At 44.6% G+C, this 26,587-nt stretch overlaps 1 protein-coding gene across 7 annotated transcripts in view; it reads left to right on the forward strand.

Annotated features, from left to right (window-relative positions):
* The window catches only part of LOC143776520 (teneurin-2-like), a 3,926,626-nt gene extending 3,901,291 nt beyond the window's left edge, over window positions 1-25,335 (forward strand). For all 7 annotated transcript variants that reach the window (XM_077265978.1, XM_077265979.1, XM_077265980.1 and 4 more), the window contains one exon: window positions 23,518-25,335. In XM_077265978.1, coding sequence (XP_077122093.1) covers window positions 23,518-24,279 — 762 coding nt within the window. In that variant the 3' untranslated portion in view covers window positions 24,280-25,335. The remainder of the gene's footprint in view (window positions 1-23,517) is intronic.
* Window positions 25,336-26,587: the final 1,252 nt, after the last annotated feature.

The raw sequence follows: 26,587 nt of genomic DNA on the forward strand, positions 1-26,587 counted from the left end.
AAACTCAGGCCCTGTGCATAAAACAACACAATGTAAGTGACAGAAAGTGGCTGGCTGATATACGACAAACTAACAGGACTGAAGTATATCCACTTTGTGAGAATTTGAATCTCACTTTTTTTGGGGGGGAGACTGAACCCAAACTCAGGCCCAGTGTATAAAACAGCACAATGTAAGTGGCAGAAAGTGGCTGGAAGATATATGAAAAAATACAAGGACTGTAGCACAATTTCAATCTACCTACAATGATCTCAGGACAAGTATGGCAGCAATAAAAAGGACTGCTGCACACAAAAGTGTGGACAAATAAACAAGATACAAAGGAGCAACAGGATTTTTGCTTTTAAAAAAGCAGTTGGTTTGCACAGCAGCGTACAAACAGCAATGCAGCTATCAGGGAGCCTTATAAGGCAGTCTAATAAGCTACAGAGCTGATGCACAAAAATATAGCCTCCACTGTCCCTGCAAAAAAAATGTGGTGTTGGACAGTGGAAATCGCTACAGCACAAGCAGTTTGGGGGTTAATCTTCCCTCCCTAACTATATTCCTTCTTCTGATGAAGCTGCAGCAACCTCTCCCTATTCTAAGATCGGCAGAAGTAAGATGGCGGTCGGCGTGCACGCCCCTTTATAGCCCCTGTGATGCAGCAGAAAGCAAGCCAATCTCTGCCATGCCCTTCTCTAAGATGGTGGGGTCCGAGACCTATGTCATCACGCTGCCAACACTCTGCGTCCTCCTTCATTGGCTGAAAAATGGAGCTGAAAGCGTCATATGAAACGCGACTTTTGCGCGCAGATCAGCGACCTCATGGCTGATCCCACACTAGGATCGGCTCGGGTTTCATGAAACCCGACTTTGCCGAAAGTCGGCGACTTTTGAATTTGTCCGATCCGTTTCACTCAACCCTAATGCTCAGTAGAGTGTGTGGCCCTCATGTACCTGTGTGACCTCCCTACAATGTCTGGGCATAGTCCTGATGAGGCAGCTGATGTTCTCCTGATGGATCTCCTCCCAGACCTGGATTAAAGCATCAGGCGACTCCTGGACAGTCTGTGGTGCAGCGTGGCACAGGTGGATGGAACAAGACATAATGTATCAGATGTGCTCAATTGGATTGAAGTCTGTGAAACAGGCATGCCAGTCCATAACATCAATGCCTTCGTTGTTGAGAAACTGATGAAACACTTCAGCCACATGAGGTCTGGCATTGTCATGCATTATAAGAAACCCAGGGCCCAGTGCTCCCGCACATGGTCTCACAATGAGTCTCAGGATCTCATCCTGGTACCTAATGGCAATCAGGGTATCTCTGGATATCTCAAGGAGAGCTTTGTGGCCTTCCAAAGAAATGCCTCCCCACACCATTACTGACTCATTGCCAAAATGGTCATACTGATGGATGTTGTAGGCAGCAGAATGTTTTCCACGGTGTGTCTCCAGACTCTGTCACGTCTGTTACATGTGCTCAGAGTGAAACTGATCACATCTATGAAGAGCACAGGGTGCCAATGTCTAATCTGCCAATCTTGGTGTTCTTTGGCAAATGCCAATCACTCTACACGGTGTTGGGCTGTAAGGACAACACCCACTTGTGGATGTTGGGCCCTAATACCAACCTCATAGAGTCTGTTTCTGACAGTTTGAGCAGAGACATGGATGTTAGTGGCCTGCTGGAGGTCATTTTGCAGGGTACTAGTATTGCTCCTCCTGTTCCTCCTTGCATAAAGGAGGAGGTAGCGGTCCTGCTGCTGGGTTGTCACCCTCCTACAGCCCCCTCCACATCTTCTGGTGTATTGGCCTGTCTCCTTGTATCTGCTCCATGCTCTAGACACTGCTGACAGGCACAGCTACCCTTCTTTCCAACTTCTGTGTGTTGTAAACACCGCCTCATGCTACTGTACTATCCCCTTTAGGGATGAGAGCAATGGCAAAATGCAAAAGTGACCAAAACAACAGCCAAAAAGGATGAGAACAGCTAATTGTGTGTGGTCACCACCTGCAGAACCACTCCTTTATAGGGGCTGTCTTGCTAATTGCTTATCATTTCTACATGTTGCCTGTTCTATTTGCACAACAGCAGGAGATATTGATTCACAATCGGTGTTGTTTCATAACTGGACAGGTTGATTTCACAGAAATTTGATTCACTTTTTAATTACATTGTGTTGTTTAAATGTTCCCTTTATTCTTTTAAGTTTTGTGTATTCATGATGTGCAAATAAAATAAAAAAATCACATCCCCATAGCAATAACCAGAAAGCACTCCAAACTACACAGTTAAAATAATGCAGGAGAAAAGCAAATGATTATTTCTAAAATCACAAAATGAATTTTGTTGATAAAATATGCTCCAGTTCACAAGCATAGTCCATTTGTATCTCACGGTCACTTCAATAGCCACTAAAGTACATACAGCACTGGCTGCAAAGTATATATAGCACTAGTGAAAAATACCTACACTTATTCAGTCAGCATTTTAGTGCGGGATCTCACCAGTTATTTGTGGAAAGCACAGCATGGAGAAAACATCCGGGCCTTTCTTGAACTCTTGTAGTGAATCAATTATTACAAAATCATGCAGCAGATTTACATACTCTTGCTGCTCTTACAACAAAGTACTGCCTTCTGTGACTATAATTAAAACTACTTTGCTCTAGAGACATAGAGGATGCCCCATTGTCACCATCGCAGGCCTAGGTGTAATAAAGGTCATTAGAAAGATCTCTGTACTGTCCCCTCATATATTTGTACGTTGTAATAAGGTCGCCCTTAGAGTATGTGCACACGTAGATGGAACCTCTACGGATTTTTCCGCACCTGTTTTTAGAAATCCGCAGGTAAAAAGCTCTGCTTTTTTCCTGTGGATTTACTGCGGAATTACTGTGGATTTTATGCGGTTTTTGTGCGACTTCCATCTGCGGTTTTACACAAAGAATTGACATGCTGTGGAATAAACAATGCTACGTTTCAGCACGTTTTTTTCCACAGCATGTGCACTGTGGATTTTGCTTTCCATAGGTTTACATGGTACTGTAAACGCATGGAAAACTGCTGCAAATCTGCAGCGGCCAATCCGCTGCGCATCCGCAGCAAAATCCTCAGCGGGTGCACATACCCTTAAGCCTTCATTTTTCCATATTTTGAAACTCTAAGTTCCTATGATATCCTCTGCAAACAACTGAAAATCATGAATGCAAATTTTTTATGACTGTCATAAACAACAGTTCAGACTGGCATTCCAATGAACAGTCCTCATTCAGGCCTTACTATCAGTGATTCAAAAGTTTAAAACATTTTTGGAGCACTCTGAAAGCATCATGTTCACTTTGAAACACTGTGTGAGCAATGTCAGCAGAAACACTCGGCCGTGATCGCTCTAGACTTGTTTTATGTGTGCTGAATAAACATGTTGCTGCGCAAAAACTATCATAGCTTATAGACACTGTGCAAATAACTGTAGCTATGCAAATAAACCTCATAAAGTCACGCAGGAATCAGGTAAAAAGATTTATTTGTAGATATAAAAAAACATAATGCACTTGTAATGCCTCAAAGCCTCAAAGTTGTTGTGTATGTGCCTTTAGGATGCAGCAAAGCTATCACCTACCTCATTATATTTGTACAATGTTTCCCTTTGCAGGTAATGTACCATAGAATTCAGTACATAGAAGAGGTTCATTTCTGCACAGAGTGATGGACTCGCTAAGTTCTGCTATCAGGGGGTTGTTAAGAATCACGAAAGTAGTGCTGCTTTCCATATATGGCCATAAGGTCACATGGTTAGACCACATGATCCGCAGTTTAGCACTGAGAGGAGACATTTTGTGTTCACAAGTGTGTTAACTACGGAAAACTAACTAAGACTTGCTGTATACACTGCAGTCTTATTAGGGTATGTGCACACGATGCAGATTTAGTGCAGAATTGGTGCAGAACTGCAGCAGATTTTTACAATGTAAATCAATGTGGAAAAAAAAAACTGTGCACATGGTGCAGAAAAATCTGCGCAGAAACGCTGCAGATTTCAAAGAAGTGCATGTCGCTTCTTTTGTGCAGTTCTGCAGCGTTTCTGCACCCCTCCATGATAAAAATCTGCACTGGTAAAATCTGCACAAAAACTGCACAGAAACTGCATAGAAACTGCATAGAAACTGCACAGAAACTGCATCAAATCTGCACCTGCGTTTTCTGCCAGGAGATGCAGATTTAGTATAGAAAATTCTGCACCACATTTCCTACATGTGCACATAGGCTAGTTTCACATTTGCGTTAGAATCCGCAGCGTTTAATTCGCAAACGCAAGTACAGAAAAAAAACGCATAGAAGCTCATACAAACGCAGCGGTTTTTAGGCGCATGTGGGAACGCATGCGGTTTAAAAACGCTGCGTTTCCATGCTTTTCATGCATTTTTTCACGCGTTTGCGGTTTTTGTGCGCATGGTGGAAAATTTTACAGGAGAAAAATCTAGATAACCAGACACCGCCAATGGGACTACAGAGGGCGTGTATTATGGGATATCTATATATAGACCCTAGAACTGCTGAAATCTTACCAGTGTGCTACTGTATCCTGTGTCATGATGGATCTTCGCATGGATAGCTTTTACTTTAACCTGGATCTAAGCATCAAGCTTTTTCTTGCGTGTGCGTTTGCTTGGGAGCAACACCGAAACCATGAAAGACGGAGAAGGACACGGCGTAGGCGTTTTTGGCAACACCCCATTATAGAACTGTGGGAGAGCCGTGGAGCATATCACACACTGTATGGCGAGCTTAATGCCAACCTGGACAAATTCCCGGAATATACCAGGATGTTGCAAGACTCTTTTTTGGAGTTGCTTGCTCGTGTTCAAGGAGTCATCCGGAGACAGGACAACCAGATCCGCAGAGCGATTCCAGCAGAGGAAAGTCTCCTGGTTACCTTAGGGTACGTAATAATTCTAAACAAATGCCAGTCATAATTATTGTTGGTCTGACATGTATTCTTTGTATTTTCCTTTATGTCTTTAGCAGAATAACACCATAAATAGAATTGATTGTAATTTATTTTTTCTTTATTTTATTACAGATTTCTGGCAACCGGAGAGAGCTTGTCATCCCTCCACTTCCATTACCGGCTTGGAATTTTCACCCTGTCCGGAATAGTTTTGGACACCTGCCGGGCTTTGTGGAACGTTCTCCGTGAAGAATTTATACCCATACCCACCGAGGACATGTGGATGGGAATTGCTGATAAATTCTTTACTGTGTGTGATTTCCCCAACTGTTTGGGTGCAGTGGATGGAAAGCACATCTGGATTATCAAACCAGCCAGAACGGGATCAGAGTTCTTCAACTATAAAAAATATTTTTCAGTAGTTCTCATGGCAATAGCTGATGTGGACTGTCGCTTCATCGCCGTGGACATTGGTGCTTTTGGCCGTGGCAACGATTCCCAGACTTTCAAAAACTCGAATATGGGCTGACGTGTTTATGGCAAAAATTTTAATTTTCCACAGCCACGACCTCTCTCCAACACTCAAGGCCCACCGATGCCATTTGTTATGGTTGGGGATGAGGCCTTTCAGATGAGTGAAAATCTACTGAAGCCATATTCAAGTTGGGACTTGAACCGCACAAAACGGATCTATAACTACAGACTAACCAGGGCCCGCAGAACAGTAGAGTGTGCCTTTGGGATTATGGTCTCAAAATGGCGGAATCTTGCAACAGCCATAAATCTAAAATATCGGATTACTCACCGGTAATGCTCTTTTATAGAGCCCACGACAGCACCCACTGAGAGAGGGGATCCGCCCCTAGGAACAGGAAACCTACAGAGAGATAAAAGGGGCGGCCCCCCCTCGCTCCTCAGTTGTTTTACAGAGAAAAAGGAGGAACCGCCGCCAGGTTTTTTAGTTTACCAGGTTTAGGCATATATACATATTTACAACTTCATATCATATTACTCTATCATATACATCTCCCTATTAAGACACCACGTGCAACTAAATAAAGAAAAGGGAGGGAATCGAATGGGTGCTGTCGTGGGCTCTATAAAAGAGCATTACCGGTGAGTAATCCGATATTTTCTATTCGCCACGACAGCACCCACTGAGAGATTTTCAGAGACTATATAGTGGGTGGGTTAACTGAATCAAGAACCGAAACCCCAAAGGTTAGGTCAGAAGCAGCAGATAGATCTAATCTATAGTGTCTATAGAAGGTGTTTGGTGAAGACCAGGTTGCAGCCTTACATATAAGGTCTATCGGCACATTCGCCCTCTCTGCCCAGGAGGTCGACACGGCTCTTGTGGAGTGTGCTCCCACATGCATTGGAGGATCTCTTCCTCCAGCTTTATACGCCAGGATTATGGCATCTCTAATCCAGCGTGATAGCGTGTTCTTTGTAACTCTGGAACCCTTGGTTTTCCCCTGGAAAGAGACAAAGAGAGCCCTACTCTTCCTCCAGTCCCTAGTCCTTTCTAAGTAGGCTAGAATAGTTCTCTTAACATCTAGGGTATGAAGCCTGGCTTCTTCTGGAGTCGAGTGGTCTTCATAGAAGGTAGGTAACAAGATCTCCTGGGATCTGTGAAAACTAGTGGCTACCTTAGGGAGATAACAAGGGTCCGTCTTTAAAATTATTCTATCAGATGTCACGGATAGATAAGGAGGGTCAATAGACAAGGCATGGAGATCACTCACTCTTCTAGCGGATACTAACGCTACTAACAGTATTGTTTTTAGCGAGATGTTCTTTAATGAGGCCTCATGTAGCGGCTCAAACGGGCTTTGTGTCAAGGCATCTAGGACCAGAGATAGATCCCACTGAGGCACCTGTGGTATATGAATAGGTTTTGATCGTTCACATGCTGATATAAAACGAGAAACCCATCTATCTCCCGCCACATCATAACTAAAGAGGGCTCCTAGAGCTGAAACCTGGACTCTTAGAGTATTTACAGACAGTCCCAATTCAAGTCCTTTTTGTAAGAACTCCAATATTGCAAATATAGGAACTTCAGCGGAAAGTTGTGCAGTATGAAATTGAAGGAATTTTTTCCAAACTCTGACATAGATTTGGGTAGTGGAAGGCTTTCTACTCTTCATAAGAGTATCTATAAGCCCACTGGAAAAACCCCTTAGAGTTAGTAAGTGCCTCTCAAATTCCATACCGTCAGATTCATGCCTTTTACCCGAGGATGGAAAAACGGTCCCTGAGACAACAGGTCCTTGGTCTGAGGCAGGATCCAAGGGTCTGTAGTCGACATCGCCCTGAGCCAGGAGAACCATGGCCTTTTGGGCCAGAATGGGGCTACCAACAGAACTCTTGCCCCCTCCTCCCTTATTTTTCTTATTACTATAGGTAATAGATTCCATGGAGGGAATGCGTAGGCCAGGTCGAATGTCCATGGCACCTGAAGGGCATCGAATATGTCGGGGTTGTCCAGTCTGCAAAGGGAAGCAAATGTTTTGACCTGACGGTTGGACCTTGTTGCGAATAGGTCTATTTGTGGCACGCCCCATCGGTCTGTTATCAGCCGGAAAACCTCTCTGCTGAGCATCCATTCCCCTTGATGAAGGGTATGGCGACTGAGGAAATCGGCACGAAAGTTGTCTATACCTCTGATGTGCACCGCTGACAAGGACAACAGATGACTTTCGGCTAACATCATGATGTCCGAAGAGACTTTCATAAGATTTTCTGACCGTGTACCTCCTTGATGATTTAAATAGGCTACTGCCGAGGTGTTGTCTGAGAGGACCCTTGTGTGAGAGCCTCGTAGCTGGGGAAGAAAGTGGAGTAGGGAATAATATATAGCCCTTAATTCTTTTACATTAGAGGAATTAGCTAATTCTGACCTGGACCAAAGGCCCTGAACTACCTGATCATCAAAATGTGCTCCCCAGCCCTCCGGACTAGCATCTGCTGTCACTATGGAAGAAGGGGTAATGACCCATGGTACCCCCTCTGATAGATTTCCCCAATCTAACCACCATGTAAGGGAGTGTACTACCTCTGTCGTTAAGAAAATTGTTCGATCTAAATGTACCCTATTTTTTGTGTCCTCCTGTAATACCAATTTTTGCAGCTGCCTGGTATGGAATTGAGCCCATTTAACCGCAGGGATACATGATGATAGTGAACCTAACAATGACATGGCATTTCTCAGTGACATATAACGATTTTTGATAGCTAAATCTACCTTACTAATGATCGAATGCTTTTTATCATCAGGCAACCAACATTTTTGGTCTACTGAATCCAAGAGGAGACCTAAAAATTTCTGACAAGTGACGGGTTGGAGTCTGGATTTTTCCCAGTTAATAATCCAACCCAGCCTTTGTAAAGAGGATACCACCTCCTCCAACCTTTGCTCACACTGTAAGAAATTTTTCCCCACAATTAGTAGGTCGTCCAGATATGGGATGACCAATGTGTCTTTTAATCGTAGGAAGGACATTACTTCCAAAAGTAACTTAGTAAACACTCTAGGAGCCATAGACAGACCAAAGGGCATTGCTCTATATTGAAAATGACGAACTTGACCGTCTATAACTACTGCTACCCGAAGAAACTGCTGGTGCGACTGGTGTATAGGAAGATGATAATAGGCATCTTTGAGATCAAGTACTACCATGTAACAGTTAGGGAACAAATTTTTAATGGCTGATCGAATGGATTCCATCTTAAATGTTGTGGGTTTTATGAACATATTTAGTTTTCTTAAATTGAAAATAGTTCTATAGGATCCGTCGGGTTTTGTAATCAGAAACAAGGGGGAGTAGAACCCCTGCCCCGATTGAGATGATGGAACCTCTATTAAGACCCGTTTTGCAAGAAGGGACTTAACTTCTACTTCCAATGCTTCTTGTTGTAGTTTGGAGTTTAGGGAGGTGAGCCGAAAGGAATCCGGAGGTTTTCGGATGAAGTCTAGGGTGAGGCCTGAGGATATTAATTTTATGGCCCATGGGTTAACAGTTATTTCTCTCCACTGATTGATAAATCCCAGTAGTCTACCGCCCACTGGTGGAATAGGGTTCCCGGGATTTTTCGGCCGGTTTGAAGGGACGTTTGTTAAATAAATTGCCTTTCTGCCTGAAGTCTTTGTTCCTCCATTGCTCTTTAAAGCTTCCCTTTCTGCCAAATGCTGGCCTCCTAAATGCCCTTCTGTAAGCAGGAACAAAGGGATTAGGAAAACCTTTTTTACGCTCACCCGCCTTAGTGAGTATCTCATCCAGAATAGTTCCAAAGAGGTACTCACCCTGACAGGGTATGGCACACAACTTGGCTCTGGACTGGGCATCCCCCTTCCAGTTCTTTAACCATAAGGCTCGGCGGGCAGTATTTGCGAGGCTGGCTGTCCTGGCCGCCAGGCGGAGAGAATCCACGGAGGCATCGGATATAAATGCCGCAGCGCTCTTAATTAAGGGGATGGCTGCCCTCAATTTCTCTCTAGATATACCACTCTTGATATTCTGGTCCAGCTGGTCTAACCAAACCAGCATAGATCTACTGGTACATGTGGTGGATATTGCCGGCCTAAATGCAGTGACACAGGCCTCCCATGATTTTTTCAATAGTGCATCCGATTTCCTATCCATGGGATCAGATAAGGAGCCTGAATCTTCCACTGGTAGGGAAGAACGGCGGGAAGTGGATGCGACAGCCGCATCGACCTTTGGAACTTTAGTCCAGGTGTTTAAATCTTCGTCCTCAAAGGGGTAACGTCTCTTACAGGATACTGGTGTAAACCCCTTCTGCCCCTTGCTCCACTCTTTTTTAATGAGGTCTTTTATAGTCTGGTTTACTGGGAATACGTGGCCCTTTCGCTGAGATAGACCTGCGAACATAACCTCCTGGGCCGTTTGGGGTTCTTTAACCTCCGACACCCCCATCGTTTTCCTCACTGATTTAACTAGACTATTTACTCCCTCAGTCGGGAAACAGACATATTCCTCTTCATCTGAGGAACCAGACAAGTGGGAGACGTCTGAATCAATTTCCCCACTTTCCGCCGACGTGTCAGCATTAGGTGAGGATTTTCTCCTACTTCTTTTCTCAACACTGCCTGAGGGACCACCACTCAACGATTGGAGTTCCTCCCCCGTATTTCGTCCATTTTAACGGACTCCTCCTGCCGCAGGGTATTATCTATGCATGCCTGACATAACGTTTTTGAATAAGAGTCAGGCAGGGGCTCAATACATATAGCACACTGCTTGTGCTTGGTCTTCTCCTTGCTTTTTGCCGATTGTTGGGTGGATCGTCCGGTCTGGGATGTGGAACGGGATGATCTCCTTCCTGATTTTTCAGTGGAATCACTCTTCCTGGAGTGTCCACTATTCTTTTTTGCAGCATTACCACTTTGCTTTTGTGGCTCTTCTACAGGGTGCTCACTGACTTCCTCGTGGGACGACATAATGCGCACTGTTTTTCCCTTCCTATCGGACCTTTATAGTGCGCCTATCAATCCAGCCCCCCAGCAGCTGCAACCCATTTTTTTTTTTTTTTTTTCATTACCTGCCTCAGGACACCTGCGAACACCGCCAGGAGGAATCCAAGATGGCGGTTACCCCGGAAATGCAATGCCGACCTCCTGGGGTCGGCCATTCTACATCCGGGATTCCGGACGCACTGCGCATGCGCCGGCGTCTGCCGCATTTTTCCGGCATTACAACCCCACACATCGTACCTGAGGGACCGGGGGGAGCCACCGCTGTTCCGTCCACACCTTCCAGACCGGGATTGACCAGGTAACCATACCGCCATGGTCGTCCTTCCACAACGATGTCCCAGCAGGGAGATCGTTGGACTTTGCAGGCCCCACTATTTGGCCGCTGCAGACGAGGAGGGAACCAGCAGGAATCCTCGACTCTGCTTCCACTCGCTCTGGAGCCCCTGCCGCTCAGCAGAGACGTACAGGCGGCGTCCAGGCGAGTTTTTTTTTTTTTTTTTTCCAGACACCGCTGTTCAGTGTCTACAGAGATCTTCTCTGTGGGCTTCCTTCTAGGAACAGGAAACCAACTGAGGAGCGAGGGGGGGCCGCCCCTTTTATCTCTCTGTAGGTTTCCTGTTCCTAGGGGCGGATCCCCTCTCTCAGTGGGTGCTGTCGTGGCGAATAGAAAAATGGAGACAGTAGATGAGGTGGTAAAAGCCTGTGTTGTTCTCCACAATTACATTCTGGCTAAGGAGCGACCCACCATTGAACTTGATGAACAAGTTGCAAACCCTTTGCCTGATTACCAGCATCACCCGCTGCGGTCAACTGTTGAAGTTGGCCACATGCGGGACCAATTTGCTGCCTTTTTTGATTCTGAGATTGGACGTGTGGAATGGCAGGACAATATTGTGTAAAATGTCCTGTTGGCTTTGGGTCTGTACCAGTTATTTTTTAAATGTTACTAATGTTTGTTGTTAATAAAATACGTGTTTTATTATCTTGACCATGTCTCCTATGTATTTCCTATACAAACCACTTTGGTTTTTTGGGCTTTGGTTGTTGACGTCATTGCGTCCTGACTCGGTTCACCAGTATCTATTTGACGAGACGATGGCTGTTTGGTGCCGTCACATTAGCAGTATTTGTTCAGTACTTAACATCAGTATTTGTAAGCCAAAACCAGGAGTGGGTGATAAATGCAGAAGTGGTGCATATGTTTCTATTATACTTTTCCTCACATTGTTCCACTCCTGGTTTTGGCTTACCAATAGTGATGTAAAATACTGAGCAAATACTGACAGTGTGACGGCAGCCTACAAAACAGATCTATACTCATCAAGTCAGGTGTCAGAAATAATGAATTCATGATGCACAAATAAATGCCTCATGAATTCACTATTTCTGACACATGTCCTGATGAGTATAGATATGCCTTGTATGACCTCCATCGTCCCTTCACTTTGTGTGAAATAGATTTTATGTACACAGAAGATAAAATGGAGGTAATACAAGGCATTTCTCTACTCACCAGGTCAGGTGTCATAATTAATGATTTTTTGAACACATGAGTCATGACCTGTTGAGTATAGTTCAGCTGTGTATTCTGCTGTGTATTACCACCATTTTCTCTTCAGTAAACAGAGTAAACAGAAAGAAGAGATTATGGAGAAAATACAAGTATTATTTTTTGGGGCCACCTCATATCTCTATACCAAACACACAAAGCTGCAGTGTTGTACTTACTAACTACTAGAGCTAGGAAGTGGCAAAAAATAAAGTGTGCGGCACATTTTTTTTATTTGGCGCACGGTGTGTGTTGCCGGCGGCGAAATACACAAATAACCAAACCTTATTGGGGGCAAAAAACATGATTATTTATTTTAACAAAACAAAACAAAAAATTAACTGCGCCTGCTTGGGGTTGATTGACAGAAATGGGGGGTGTGGAGCTGTGAGGGCTGGCTAACTGTGGACGACGCAGGGGTGGCTGGAGAAGGTGCAATAAAATTACTGGGGTCTGGAAGTTCGGGGATTGGGCTAGACACATGAGAGGGCAGAGACACACTGGAAGGGTGAGACAAACCAGACATTACAGACACATTGGGGGGTGAGGGGGGAGGGATAGCTATCTTCTTTAGTTTTTTTTTTGCCTTTCCCTTTCTGGGATCGGCGCTGTGGTCCGGGGAGCCTCGTTGGGCTCAATGGTATCGGCCTGGCCGTGGTGGCCAACCTGTCATGGTCCATGTGCCATTGCAGCGGCATTGTTGTGGTGGCGGGGAATGCCAGGCCAGGGTCCGGCAGCGGCATTGTTGTGGTGGCGGGGAACACCAGGCCAGGATCCGGCAGTGGCATTGTTGTGGTGGCGGGGAACGCCAGGCCAGGGTCCGGCAGAGGCATTGTTGTGGTGGCGGGGGATGCCAGGCCAGGGTCCGGCAGCGGCATTGTTGTGGTGGCGGGGAACGCCAGGCCAGGGTCTGGCTGCAGTATTTGTTGTGGTGGTGGGGAACGCCAGGCCAGGGTCTGGCAGCGGCATTGTTGTTGTGGCGGGGAAGGTCAGGCCAGGGTCCGGCAGCTGCTGCATGGTAGTGGTCCTGCGGAAGGCCATGCCAGGGTCCTGCGGCTGCCGCATGGTAGTGGCAGTGGAGGAGGTCCAAGCAGGAGCAGCAGTTGTCATGGTGGTGGCGGCGGGCTGTCCAACAGCACTCAGCATGGTGGTGGTGCTATAGTCGTGTCCTGCAGTGCTTGGAATGGAGATGGCCGTACAGTGGTATGCAGCAGAGGTTGGCATTGAGGTAAAGTGTGACAGTGTGGGCACAGGTGGAAATGCCCCCATTGTCTGCTGAAAATACCGACTCTGCTGCATAGCCTGGCCACCTCATTCCATAGCCGCCGGATCATCACGTTGTCCGAGTGCTGCGGAATCTGGGTGTCCCACAACGGGACTCGCTCATGGACCAGGGAGATGAGGTGGTCATTGTCTGAGGTCCTCATCCCGTTCTGGAACCTAAAAAAAAAAAGGACATTAATGTTGGAGACATTAACATAAGGAAGAAAGAAAACAGAAGCAGAGAAATGGCATGAATATTGAAAGTAAAAAAAAAAGGAGTGCAGAAGAAAAATGTAAAGAAAGAGAAAAGTAAAGAAATGGAGATTCAAGAATTGTAAAGTGAGGATACAATAAACAGTCAGCCACGTATACGTACATGCTGCCGCCGTGCCACCCGCTGCTCTTGCTCAGCCTCTGCCGCAGTGGAAGAAGTGCTCTAAAAGAAACAAAAAAATTGTCATATGTGTTGATGTGACAGTGAATACTTACCAATCTGAGGAGGTGAATACTCACTTTGCTGACATTTTCCGCTTGTGCAGGCCCAGGCATTTGATCATCATCAAAAGATGACATTCTGATGCATGCAGAAAGAAAGAAATGGCAGAAATTAGGACATGTAGAGACAGAAAATAGAAAATAAAGGCATTGGCTAGGATATACTCACATTGTTCAGAGTCTTGTTTTCCTCCAAGGTTGTAGCCTGCGTCTCGTCTGGTTCTCTGCTGAGTAGTGACCTGAAAATGTCCACTCCCTCCCTTTATCACCTTTGCATGTGGGGGGTGGCTAATCAGTGTCTAGACATGTTTTCCTGGGATACAACGCATGCGTTCACAAACGCAAGCAAACGCATGTGCTTGTGAACGCATGCGTTCACATAGACAGCAATGCGTTTTTTTGGCGCATTCCTTCCACAATCGACCGCGTACATTTCTAGGCGGCAAATTGATGCCTCTAAAATTACTACATGTAGCGTTTACTGCGCCAAACCGCAGATGAAGAAACAACACATGCGTCGTCAAACGCGGCAAAAAGTAACCGATCGCAGACGCATGCGTCCCTAATGTTAAATATAGGAACACACAACGCATGCGGATATTTGCGGAAGAAACACTGCGGACACAACCGCAAATGTGAAACCGGCCTTAATGAGGGGGCATTTTGCGAAAGGATGTGCTGAATTCATTGAAAGGCACACTCCACCTAATTAATGTGGTGTATCTTCTCAGTGGTGTGCTACTCCAGTCTGCGGCTGGATTAATATTCCTGGCATAAGAAACACAAGAACTTTAGATGCATTTGATGGGTGAGCAATTTAGATGTATTTGGTGGGTGCCCATTTAGTCAAAGCTGCTTCAAACTGCTGAAAACATGAAAAGTCCTAAAGAGAGATTATGGTAACTCCTTTATCCCTGGGCCATTTGTTCACTTTCATTTTTCTCTCCCCTTCTTCCCAGACACATAAGTGTTTTTTTTCTGCCAAGGGCTTCTGTGAGGGCTTTTTTTGTAGGACAAGTTGTACTTTTGAACGACACCATTGATTTTACCATATAATGTACTGAAAAACGGGAAAAAAATTCAAAGTGCAGTGCAATTGCAAAAATAGTGCCACAATAGTTTTGTTTTTTTACCATGGTCACTAAATGCTAAAACTTACCTGCCACTATGATTCTCCAGGTCATTATGAGTTCATAGATACCAAACATGTATAGGTTCTTTTTTACTTAAGTGTTCTAAATTTCAAATTTTAAAAAATTCTAAATTAGTTAAAAGAAAAATTATTTTGCCATTTACGAGACCCACAGTGTCTCAATTTTTCAGGATCTGGGGCTGGGTGAGAGCTTATTGTATATTTCATGCCGAGCTGACTCTTTCATTGATACCATTTTGGGGTAGATACAATGTTTTGATCACCCGTTATTGCATTTTATTGCTATGTTGCGCCGACCAAAAAAACTTAATTCTGGCGTGTTTTTCCTCATTATGCCATTTACCAATCAGATTAATTCTTTTTAAATTTTGATAGATCGGGGGTCCAGCAATTATGTGACTGGGACACCATTTGTGACACACTTCCAGAGCAATCATGTTAAATGGCGCTGTCAGAGACTGGCAGTGACAGTTAACATGTTAATAGCTGCGGATGTATCACAATTCCATCAGCTGGCATGTGCCTGAAAATATGCGGGTTCAGCTTCAGAGCCCACATCAAAAGGGGGACGCACGATATATGGCATATAGGTATATGTACGTCATATGTCATGAAGGGGTTAAACCTAGAAATTAATATTTACATTTAACAAGAAATATAGCTGCCCTTACTGTTTGATAGTCTTCACATTTTTGGCATGATCCTGATGCTGTCAGTCTTGCAAATATCCTGCATTGAATATAGGGATTAGTCTCCTGCTAATCTGTTCCTTCTTCAGCTGATGGCTGACTTAAGCCACTTCCCTTTTACCAAGGGGGTGGTGCTTATTTCTCTTTTGTATCATATGAGTCAGGGCACAGTGGGGAAGCTTTGCTGCTTCCAGTTGTCTTATAGCAACATGCAAGACAGTGAGGATGGACAGGAATGAGCTGCCGACACACACAGAAGATTTTTTCATATGTTTCTCAATTTTAAATATATAATATAGATTTAATATAAGACCACATAGAATCTAAAAACAAAAGGAGATTGACTGAGAGATTGATGGAATACTTATTACTTCTTGAGCATTTTCTGTGTTCAGTGTTCCTTTAATTCCCCTCACTTTTGAAGAGCAATGGAATGAGCATGTTATTGCTCATGTTTAATACTTCACATTTCTTGCTCTTTTACACTGCTCAAAAAAATAAAGGGAACACTTAACCCCTTCATGACCCAGCCTATTTTGGCCTTAATGACCTTGCCGTTTTTTGCAATTCTGACCAGTGTCCCTTTATGAGGTAATAACTCAGGAACGCTTCAACGGATCCTAGCGATTCTGAGATTGTTTTTTCGTAACATATTGGGCTTCATGTTAGTGGTAAATTTAGGTCGATAATTTTTGAGTTTATTTGTGAAAAAAACGGAAATTTGGCAAAAAATTTGAAAATTTCGCAATTTTCACATTTTGAATTTTTATTCTGTTAAACCAGAGAGTTATGTGACACAAAATAGTTAATAAATAACGTTTCCCACATGTCTACTTTACATCAGCACAATTTTGGAAACAATTTTTTTTTTTTGCTAGGAAGTTATAAGGGTTAAAATTTGACCAGTGATTTCTCATTTTTACAACAAAATTTACAAAACCATTTTTTTTAGGGACCACCTCACATTTGAAGTCATTTTGAGGGTTCTATATGGCTGAAAATACCCAAAAGTGACACCATTCTAAAAACTGCACCCCTCAAGGTGCTCAAAACCACATTCAAGAAGTTTATTAACCCTTCAGGTGTTTCACAGCAGCAGAAGCAACATGGAAGTAAAAAATGAACATTTAACTTTTTAGTCACAAAAATGATCTTTTAGCAACAATTTTTTTATTTTCCCAAGGGTAAAAGGAGAAACTGGACCAGGGACGTTGTTGTCCAATTTGTCCTGAGTACGCTGATACCTCATATGTGGGGGTAAACCACTGTTTGGGCGCACGGCAGGGCTCGGAAGGGAAGGAGCGCCATTTGACTTTTTGAATGAAAAATTGGCTCCAATCTTTAGCGGACACCATGTCGCGTTTGGAGAGCCCCCGTGTGCCTAAACATTGGAGCTCCCCCACAAGTGACCCCATTTTGGAAACTAGACCCCCCAAGGAACTTATCTAGAAGCATAGTGAGCACTTTACACCCCCAGGTGCTTCACAAATTGATCAGTAAAAATGAAAAAGTACTTTTTTTTCACAAAAAAATTATTTTAGCCTCAATTTTTTAATTTTCACATGGGCAACAGGATAAAATGGATCCTAAATTTTGTTGGGCAATTTCTCCTGAGTACACCAATACCTCACATGTGGGGGTAAACCACTGTTTGGGCACATGGTAAGGCTCGGAAGGAAAGGAGCGCCATTTGACTTTTTGAATGGAAAATTATCTCCATCGTTAGCGGACACCATGTCGCGTTTGGAAATCCCCTGTGTGCCTAAACATTGGAGCTCCTCCACAAGTGACCCCATTTTGGAAACTAGACCCCCCAAGGAACTCATCCAGAGGCATAGTGAGCACTTTAAACCCCCAGGTGCTTCACAAATTGATCCGCAAAAATGAAAAAGTATTTTTTTTTCACACAAAATTTCTTTTAGCCTCAATTCTTTCATTTTCACATGGGCAACAGGATAAAATGGATCCTAAAATGTGTTGGGCAATTTCTCCTGAGTATGCCGATACCTCATATGTGGGGGTAAACCACTGTTTGGGTGCACGGCAAGGCTCGGAAGGGGAGGCGTGCCATTTGACTTTTTGAATGGAAAATTAGCTCCAATCGTTAGCGGACACCATGTCGCGTTTGGAGAGCCCCTGTGTGCCTAAACATTGGAGCTCCCCTACAAGTGACCCCATTTTGGAAACTAGACCCCCCAAGAAACTTATCTAGATGCATAGTGAGCACTTATAACCCCCAGGTGCTTCACAGAAGTTTATAACGCAGAGCCGTGAAAATAAAAAAATAATTTTTCTTTCCTCAAAAATGATTTTTAGCCCAGAATTTTTTATTTTCCCAAGGGTAATAGGAGAAATTGGACCCCAAATGTTGTTGTCCAGTTTGTTCTGAGTACGATGATACCCCATATGTGGGGGTAAACCACTGTTTGGGCGCACGGCAGGGCTCGGAAGGGAAGGCACGCCATTTGGCTTTTTGAATGGAAAATTAGCTCCAATCATTAGCGGACACCATGTCGCGTTTGGAGAGCCCCTGTGTGCCTAAACATTGGAGCTCCCGCACAAGTGACCCCATTTTGGAAACTAGACCTCCCAAGGAACTAATCTAGATGTGTGTTGAGCACTTTGAACCCCCAAGTGCTTCACAGAAGTTTATAACGCAGAGCCATGAAAATAAAAAATAATTTTTCTTTTCTCAAAAATGATTTTTTAGCCCACAATTTTTTTATTTTCCCAAGGGTAACAGGAGAAATTGGACCCCAAAAGTTGTTGTCCAGTTTCTCCTGAGTACGCTGATACCCCATATGTGGGGGTAAACCACTGTTTTGGCACACGTCGGGGTTTGGAAGGGAAGTAGTGATGTTTTGAAATGCAGACTTTGATGGAATGCTCTGCGGGCGTCAGGTTGCGTTTGCAGAGCCCCTGATGTGCCTAAACAGTAGGAACTCCCCACAATTGACTCCATTTTGGAAACTAGACCCCCAAGGGAACTTATCTAGATGTGTAGTGAGCACTTTGAACCCCCAAGTGCTTCACAGAAGTTTATAACGCAGAGCCGTGAAAATAATAAATGTGTTTCCTTTCCTCAAAAATATTTTTTTAGCCCACAATTTTTTATTTTTGCAAGAGTAACAGGAGAAATTGGACCCCAAAAGTTGTTGTCCAGTTTCTCCTGAGTACGCTGATACCCCATATGTGGGGGTAAACCACTGTTTGGGCACATGCCGGGGCTCGGAAGGGAAGTAGTGACGTTTTGGAATGCAGACTTTGATGGAATGGTCTGCGGGCATCATGTTACGTTTGCAGAGCCCCTGATATGCCTAAACAGTAGAAACCCCCCACAAGTGACCCCATTTTGGAAACTAGACCCCCCAAGGAACTTACCTAGATGTGTGGTGAGCACGTTCATCCCCCAAGTGCTTCACAGAAGTTTACAACGCAGAGCCGTGAAAATAAAAAATCATTTTTCTTTCCTCAAAAAAGATGTTTTAGCAAGCAATTTTTTATTTTCACAAGGGTAACAGGAGAATTTGGACCCCAATATTTGTTGCCCAGTTTGTTGTGAGTACGCTGATACCCCATATGTGGGGGTAAACCACTGTTTGGACACACATCAGGGCTCGGAAGGGAAGTAGTGACATTTGAAATGCAGACTTTGATGGAATGGTCTGCGGGCGTCACATTGCATTTGCAGAGCCCCTGATGTGCCTAAACAGTAGAAACACCCCACAAGTGACCCCATTTTGGAAACTAGACCCCCGAAGGAACTGATCTAGATGTGTGGTGAGCACTTTCAACCCCCAAGTGCTTCACAGAAGTTTATAACGCAGAGCCGTGAAAATAAAAAATAATTGTTCTTTCCTCAAAAATTATGTTTTAGCAAGTAATTTTTTATTTTTGCAAGGGTAACAGGAGAAATTAGACCCCAACAGTTGTTGCCCAGTTTGTCCTGAGTACGCTGGTACCCCAAATGTGGGGGTAAACCACTGTTTGGGCGCACGTCGGGGCTTGGAAGGGCGGGAGCACCATTTGACTTTTTGAACGCAAGATTGGCTGGAATCAATCGTGGCGCCATGTTGCGTTTGGAGACCCCTGATGTGCCTAAACAGTGGAAACCCCTCAATTCTAACTTCAACACTAACCCCAACACACCCCTAATCCTAATCCCAACTGTAGCCATAACCCTAATCACAACCTTAACCCCAACACACCCCTAACCACAACCCTAACCGCAACACACCCGTAACCCTAATTCCAACCCTAATCCTAACCCTAATCCCAACCGTAACCCTAATCCCAACCCTAACCACAACTGTAACCCCAACACACCCCTAACCCTATCCGTAACCCTAACCACAAGCCTAATCTTAACCCTATTTCAAACCCTAGCCCTAATTCCAACCCTAACTCTAATTCCAACCCTAACCCTAAGGCTATGTGCCCACGTTGCGGATTCGTGTGAGATTTTTCCGCACGATTTTTGAAAAATCTGCAGGTAAAAGGCACTGCGTTTTACCTGCGGATTTACAGCAGATTTCCAGTGTTTTTTTGTGCAGATTTCACCTGCGGATTCCTATTGAGGAACAGGTGTAAAACGCTGCGGAATCCGCACAAAGAATTGACATGCTGCGGAAAATACAACGCAGCGTTTCTGCACGGAATTTTCCGCACCATGGGCACAGCGGATTTGGTTTTCCTTAGGTGTACATGGTACTGTAAACCTGATGGAAAACTGCTTCGAATTCGCAGCGGCCAATCCGCTGCGGATCCGCTGCGGATCCGCGGCCAATCCGCTGCGGATCCGCGGCCAATCCGCTGCGGATCCGCGGCCAATCCGCTGCGGATCCGCTGCCAATCCGCTGCGGATCCGCGGCCAATCCGCTGCGGATCCGCTGCCAATCCGCTGCGGATCCGCGGCCAATCCGCTGCGGATCCGCTGCCGATCCGCTGCGGATCCGCTGCCGATCCGCTGCGGATCCGCGGCCGATCCGCTGCGGATCCGCGGCCGATCCTCTGCGGATCCGCTGCCGATCCGCTGCGGATCCGCTGCGGATCCGCTGCGGATCCGCTGCGGATCCGCTGCGGATCCGCTGCCGATCCGCTGCGGATCCGCTGCCGATCCGCTGCCGATCCGCGGCCGATCCGCTGCGGATCCGCTGCCGATCCGCGGCCGATCCGCGGCTGATCCGCTGCGGATCCGCTGCGGATCCGCGGCCGATCCGCTGCCGATCCGCTGCGGATCCGCGGCCGATCCGCTCTGTGTGCACATGCCATAACCCTACCCCTAACCCTAACCCTACCCGTAACCCTAACCCTACCCCTAACCCTACCCCTAGTTCTAACCCTAGTTCTAACCCTAACCCTAGTGGAAAAAGAAAAAAAAATATTTTCTTTATTTTATTATTGTCCCTACCTATGGGGGTGATAAAGGGGGGGGGTTTATTTATTATTTTTTTATTTTGATCGCTGTGATAGAACCTACCACAGCGATCAAAATGTACCTCTAAGAATCTGCCGGCCGGCGGGCGCACTGAGCATGCGCCCGCCATTTTGGAAGATGGCGGCGCCCATGATGGAGGGGGACGGGGACCGGGAGCCTCGGTAAGTATAAGGGGGGGGGAGATCGGGGCACGAGGGGGGCGTCGGAGCACGGGGGGGTGACATAGGAGCAGGGGGGGAGCGGGCAGGAGGACGGGGGAGCGGACAGCAGGACGGGGGAGCCGGCAGGCGGACGGAGGGGACCGGACCCTATAACGGAGCGGTGGGGGGGCGATCGGTGGGGTGGGGGGGGGGTCACATTAGTGTTTCCAGCCATGGCCGATGATATTGCAGCATCGGCCATGGCTGGATTGTAATATTTCACCAGTTTTTTAGGTGAAATATTACAAATCGCTCTGATTGGCAGTTTCACTTTCAACAGCCAATCAGAGCGATCGTAGCCACGGGGGGGTGAAGCCACCCCCCCTGGGCTGAAGCACCACTCCCCCTCTCCCTGCAGATCGGGTAAAATAGGAGTTAACCCTTTCACCCGATCTGCAGGGACGCGATCATTCCATGACGCCACATAGGCGTCATGGGTCGGATTGGCACGGGTTTTCATGACGCCTACGTGGCGTCATGGGTCGGGAAGGGGTTAAACAACAGAATATGACTTAAAGTAAATCAAACATCTGTGAAATCAAACTCTCCACATAGGAAGCAACACTGTTTGACAATCAATTTAACATGCTGTTGTTCAAATTGAATAGACAATAGATGGAAATTATTGGCAATTATCAAGACACACTCAATAAAGGAGTGGTTCTGCAGGTGGGGACCACAGACCACATCTCAGTACCAATGTTTTCTGGCTGATGTTTTGGTCACTTCTGAATGTTGGTTGTCTTTCACACTTATGGTAGCATGAGACGGACTCTACAACCCACACAAGTAGCTCAGGTAGTGCAGTTCATCAAGGATGGCACATCAATGTGAGCTATGACAAGAAGGTTTGCTGTGTCTGTCAGTATAGAGTTCAGGGGATAGAGGTGCTACCAGGAGACAGGCGAGTACACCAGGACATGTGGAGGGGGTTGTAGGAGGGCAACAACCCAGCAGCAGGACCACTACCTCAGCCTTTGTGCAAGTAGAAACAGGAGGAGCACTGCCAGAGCCCTGCAAAATGACATCCAGCAGGCCACAAATGGGTATGTGTCTGCACAAACGGTTAGAAACCGAATCTATGAAAATGGTCTGAGTGCGCAACATCCACAGATGGGGGTTGTGCTCACAGCCCAACACCGTGCAGGTAGCTTGGCATTTTCCACTGTACACCAGTATTGGCAAATTCGCCACTAGCCCCCTGTGCTCTTCACAGATGAAAGCAGGTTCACACTGAGCACATGTGACAGACGTGACAGAGTCTGGAGATGCCGTGGAGAGCGATCTGCTGCCTGTAACATCCTTCAGCATGACCAGTTTGGCAGTGGGTCAGTAATGGTGTGGGGTGGCATTTCTTTGGAGGGCCGCACAGCCCTCCATGTGTTCGCCAGAGATAGCCTGACTGCCATTAGGTACCGTGATGAGATCCTTGTGAGACCATATGCTGGTGCGGTTAGCCCTGGGTTCCTCCTAATGCAGGACAATGCCAGACCTCATGTGGCTGGAGTGTGTCAGCAGTTCCTGCAAGATGAAGTCATAGAAGCTATGGACTGGTCCGCCCGTTCCCTAGACCTGAATCCGATTGAACACATCTGGGACATCATGTCTCACACCATCCACCTACGTCACATTGCACCACAGTCTGTCCAGGATTTGGTGGATGCTTTAGTCCAGGTCTGGGAGGAGATCCCTCAGACCATCTGCCGCCTCATCAGGAGCATGCCCAGGCATTCTAGGGAGGTCATACAGGCACGTGGAGGTCACACACACACCAGAACATTTTCTTGTCTTGAGGCATTTCCACTGAAGTTGGACCAGCTTGTAATTTGATTTTCCACTTTGATTTTGAGTATCATTCCAAATCCTGACCTCCATAGGATTTTAATTTTGATTTACATTGATCATTTTTATATTTTATTGTTCGCAACACATTCCATTATGTAATGAATAAAGATTTCCAAATTTTTTATTCAGTGATATATCTAGGATGTGGTATTTTCGTGTTCCCTTTATTTTTTTGAGCAGTGTATTAATCTCACAGTGGAGTATTATATAAATCTCCAATGTTTAAGTTTATTTGTGAACCATTTCCTTCATAATATAAGACTTTAGATTTCTCAAATAGCTGAATAACTTTTCTAATTTCACGTGATTTACTTTTCTAGTAAATTAAGGGCAAAATGTAATTAAACCAGTATTGCATGACCTACAGAAATCTGTACAGTCTAGTTACCATGGTTCACTGCATTACTTTTTAACTATCTAAAACTAATTCATTTTTCTGTCTTACAGCTAATTACGGGTGTTCAACAGACCTCTGAAAGACATAATCAAGCATTTATGGCATTGGAGGGTCAAACCATAGTGAAGCGACTGCATGCAAGCATAAGGGAAAAACTGGGAAACTGGTTTGCAACTACAGTTCCTATAATTGGAAAAGGAATAATGTTTGCAATCAAAGAAGGAAAAGTGACAACGGGAATGTCCAGCATTGCCAGTGAAGACAACAGGAAAATTGCTCTTGTGCTTAACGGAGCTCACTACTTGGAAAAAATGTACTACAACATAGAGGGAAAGGACACCCATTATTTTGTAAAAATCGGCTCATCCGACAGCGATCTAGTCACCTTGGGTTTGACTACGGGTCGCAAAACACTAGATAGTGGAGTTAATGTCACAGTCTCTCAGCCAACTTTGCTGATAAATGGAAGGACTCGCAGGTTTACAAACATAGAGTTTCAGCATTCCTCTCTCATTTTAAACATTCGCTATGGGCTGACTGTGGACACCTTTGATGAAGAGAGAGCACGAGTTCTTGACCAAGCACGTCAACGAGCATTGAGTGCAGCTTGGGCAAAAGAGCAGCAAAAGGCCCGAGATGGGAAAGAAGGCAGTCGCTTATGGACTGAGGGTGAAAAACAACAGCTTCTAAGCACAGGAAGAGTTCAAGGATATGAAGGTTACTATGTCCTCCCAGTGGAGCAGTACCTAGAACTAGCAGACAGCAGCAGTAACATCCAGTTCTTGAGACAGAATGAAATGGGAAAGAGGTAACAAATTAATCTGCTGTCATTCGTCTCTGGATGAATCAGTAGTAACGAAACTGTTATCTCCTCTCCTAAGGAGATGAAGACCTAAATGGGGCACTAGGCTGAATTGTTTTGAGACAGGTAAGTAGCATGAAAGCTCACATTTTTTGAGCTGAATGCTACTGACAACCACAAATCGAAGTGGACTTAAAACCTGATTTCAAATAAAACACAAATAAACATAAAGTACCCCTGTGATATTACCCACTTCTTCTGGGTCTCTGTTACAAAAAATAATAATCAAGGCCTCTGTTTACCTCACTTCTTTGACATGTGGGGAAACTACAGAAACACAAAATTCCATGTGGCCACCTTTCCAAGATCTTTTGCTGAAAACTACTAAGACTGCTTCTTTGATAAGTATTCCAATATTTTAATTTCTGAAGAATGCTTATTGCATTGGAAAAAAATGACTATGGAGAGATTTGTACAAACAACTCTAAAGCTAAGAGCACTGGATAGACTCTGACAAGAAAACACAAACTTTACTTGCACTCTTATCCCAAAATGCTCTTACTTAATTTATTCATTAAGTGGGTAGAGTGTGATGTGTGAGTCAAATGGCTTTCACTACAGTTAAATTCATCCTCTTGTTTGTATTTGAGAAATCCATTGTGGACAATACAGTATAACACAGTTACAGGGTGTAGTTTGTTTAGAATCAGTAGTTTGTTGGTATCAGTTTCAGTAGAGATGTGGGCATTGTCACACTATCGCAAATGGGCACCACTCCTGATCACCCTGTTCATATAAGAAGGCCAGATGGCAAAATCACTGTTTCAGACTAAAACTAGAAATGTGTTTGTTTGGTCAAAACAATAAACTGAGACAATCACCTTACAGTCACCACAAAATGATTATGAACTTTGGTATTTTTTTTTTGTAATATACATGTATGAGCTGTTCATTGAGTTTTTATATTATTTTAATTTGCTGCTAAATGAAAATTAGAGACAGGCAAAGATAATTTATGGCAAAGTGTTTAAATTGTTTATACATAAATAAAGTCTCTAAAACTGTGGATGTCTTTCTCTGGAATCTGGACTATATTTATGTTTTGATTCTTTGTGTTTGGACCAAATAGAAGTTATGCAAATTGTCGTTTCAGAGAGAAAGAGAACTAAAACTCTAGTGCCACCTATTGTAAGGTTTCAATCCTAGAAGTCAATGTCGACCCTTTAACGAGCCTTGTCACATGACTTAGGATAATAGCCAAACCAGAATCTCAATTTGCAGAAACTGTGTTTCGGTGTACTGCCCCTCGTCAGTGCAAAGTGGAGATCTGGTTTGGCTGAGTGAGAGGCGTCTGACCGATATCCAAAAAGTATCTTTTCTCCTTGTGGAGATTGACATGCAAAGCATGCCAAGATGAGGAGACTTAAAGCCGCAATGCTCCTCTGGGAAATATGCTAATTATGCAAATTGTCTCTTCAGAGAAGAAGAGAACTAGAATTCTAGTGCCACCTATTGGAAGGTAGCAATCCTACAAGTCATAGCTGACCCTTTAACGAGCCTTGTCACGACATGACTTAGGATAATAGCCAAACCAGAATCTCAATTTGCAGGCACTGTGTTTCAGGGTAAGTAAGTGACAAACTCTAAAAGTTTAAATTTTGACCACAGAAGATTTTAATTTACTATCTTTGCTCATATAATGTGGACCAAACTGCAGTATATTTCAATTCTCTAAGGAGAACAAGGCTAGCACACAGAACTATGATATGTATGCCTGCGAAACTACGATTTTTGGACCAACAATACACCAGGCTTCAGCCACAGATAACAGACTGTCTAATTTTTTTTTCTCTTGTATGTGAAATTTGGCAAAAAATTAAAAATGAGTCCAACAAGGTTAGCAGACAGAACTATGAAACTTATGCCTGCGGAGCAATGATTTTTCCACCACAGATACACAAGTCCTCAGCTTGACATAACAGACTGTATAAATTTTTGGCGGGTTTAGAGAATTTTTAAAATAAAAAAAAAAGTGGAACAAGGCTAGCAGACAGAAATATGAAACTTATGCCTGCAAAGCTACAATTTTTCAAACTGATACACCAGGCCTCAGCCTGACATAACAGACTGTATAATTTTTTGGAGGGGGCTTTGGAGAATTTTTAAAATAAAAAAAAAAGAGTGGAACAATGCTAGCAGACAAAACTATGAAACTTATGCCAGCGAAGCTACGATTTTTCAAACACAGATAAACGAGGCCTAAGCCTCACATAACAGACTGTATAATTTTTTTTTTTTTGGGGGGGGGGGGTTTGGAG

This window comes from Ranitomeya variabilis, chromosome 5 (genome assembly GCF_051348905.1).
Source record: "Ranitomeya variabilis isolate aRanVar5 chromosome 5, aRanVar5.hap1, whole genome shotgun sequence".
NCBI lineage: Eukaryota > Metazoa > Chordata > Amphibia > Anura > Dendrobatidae > Ranitomeya > Ranitomeya variabilis.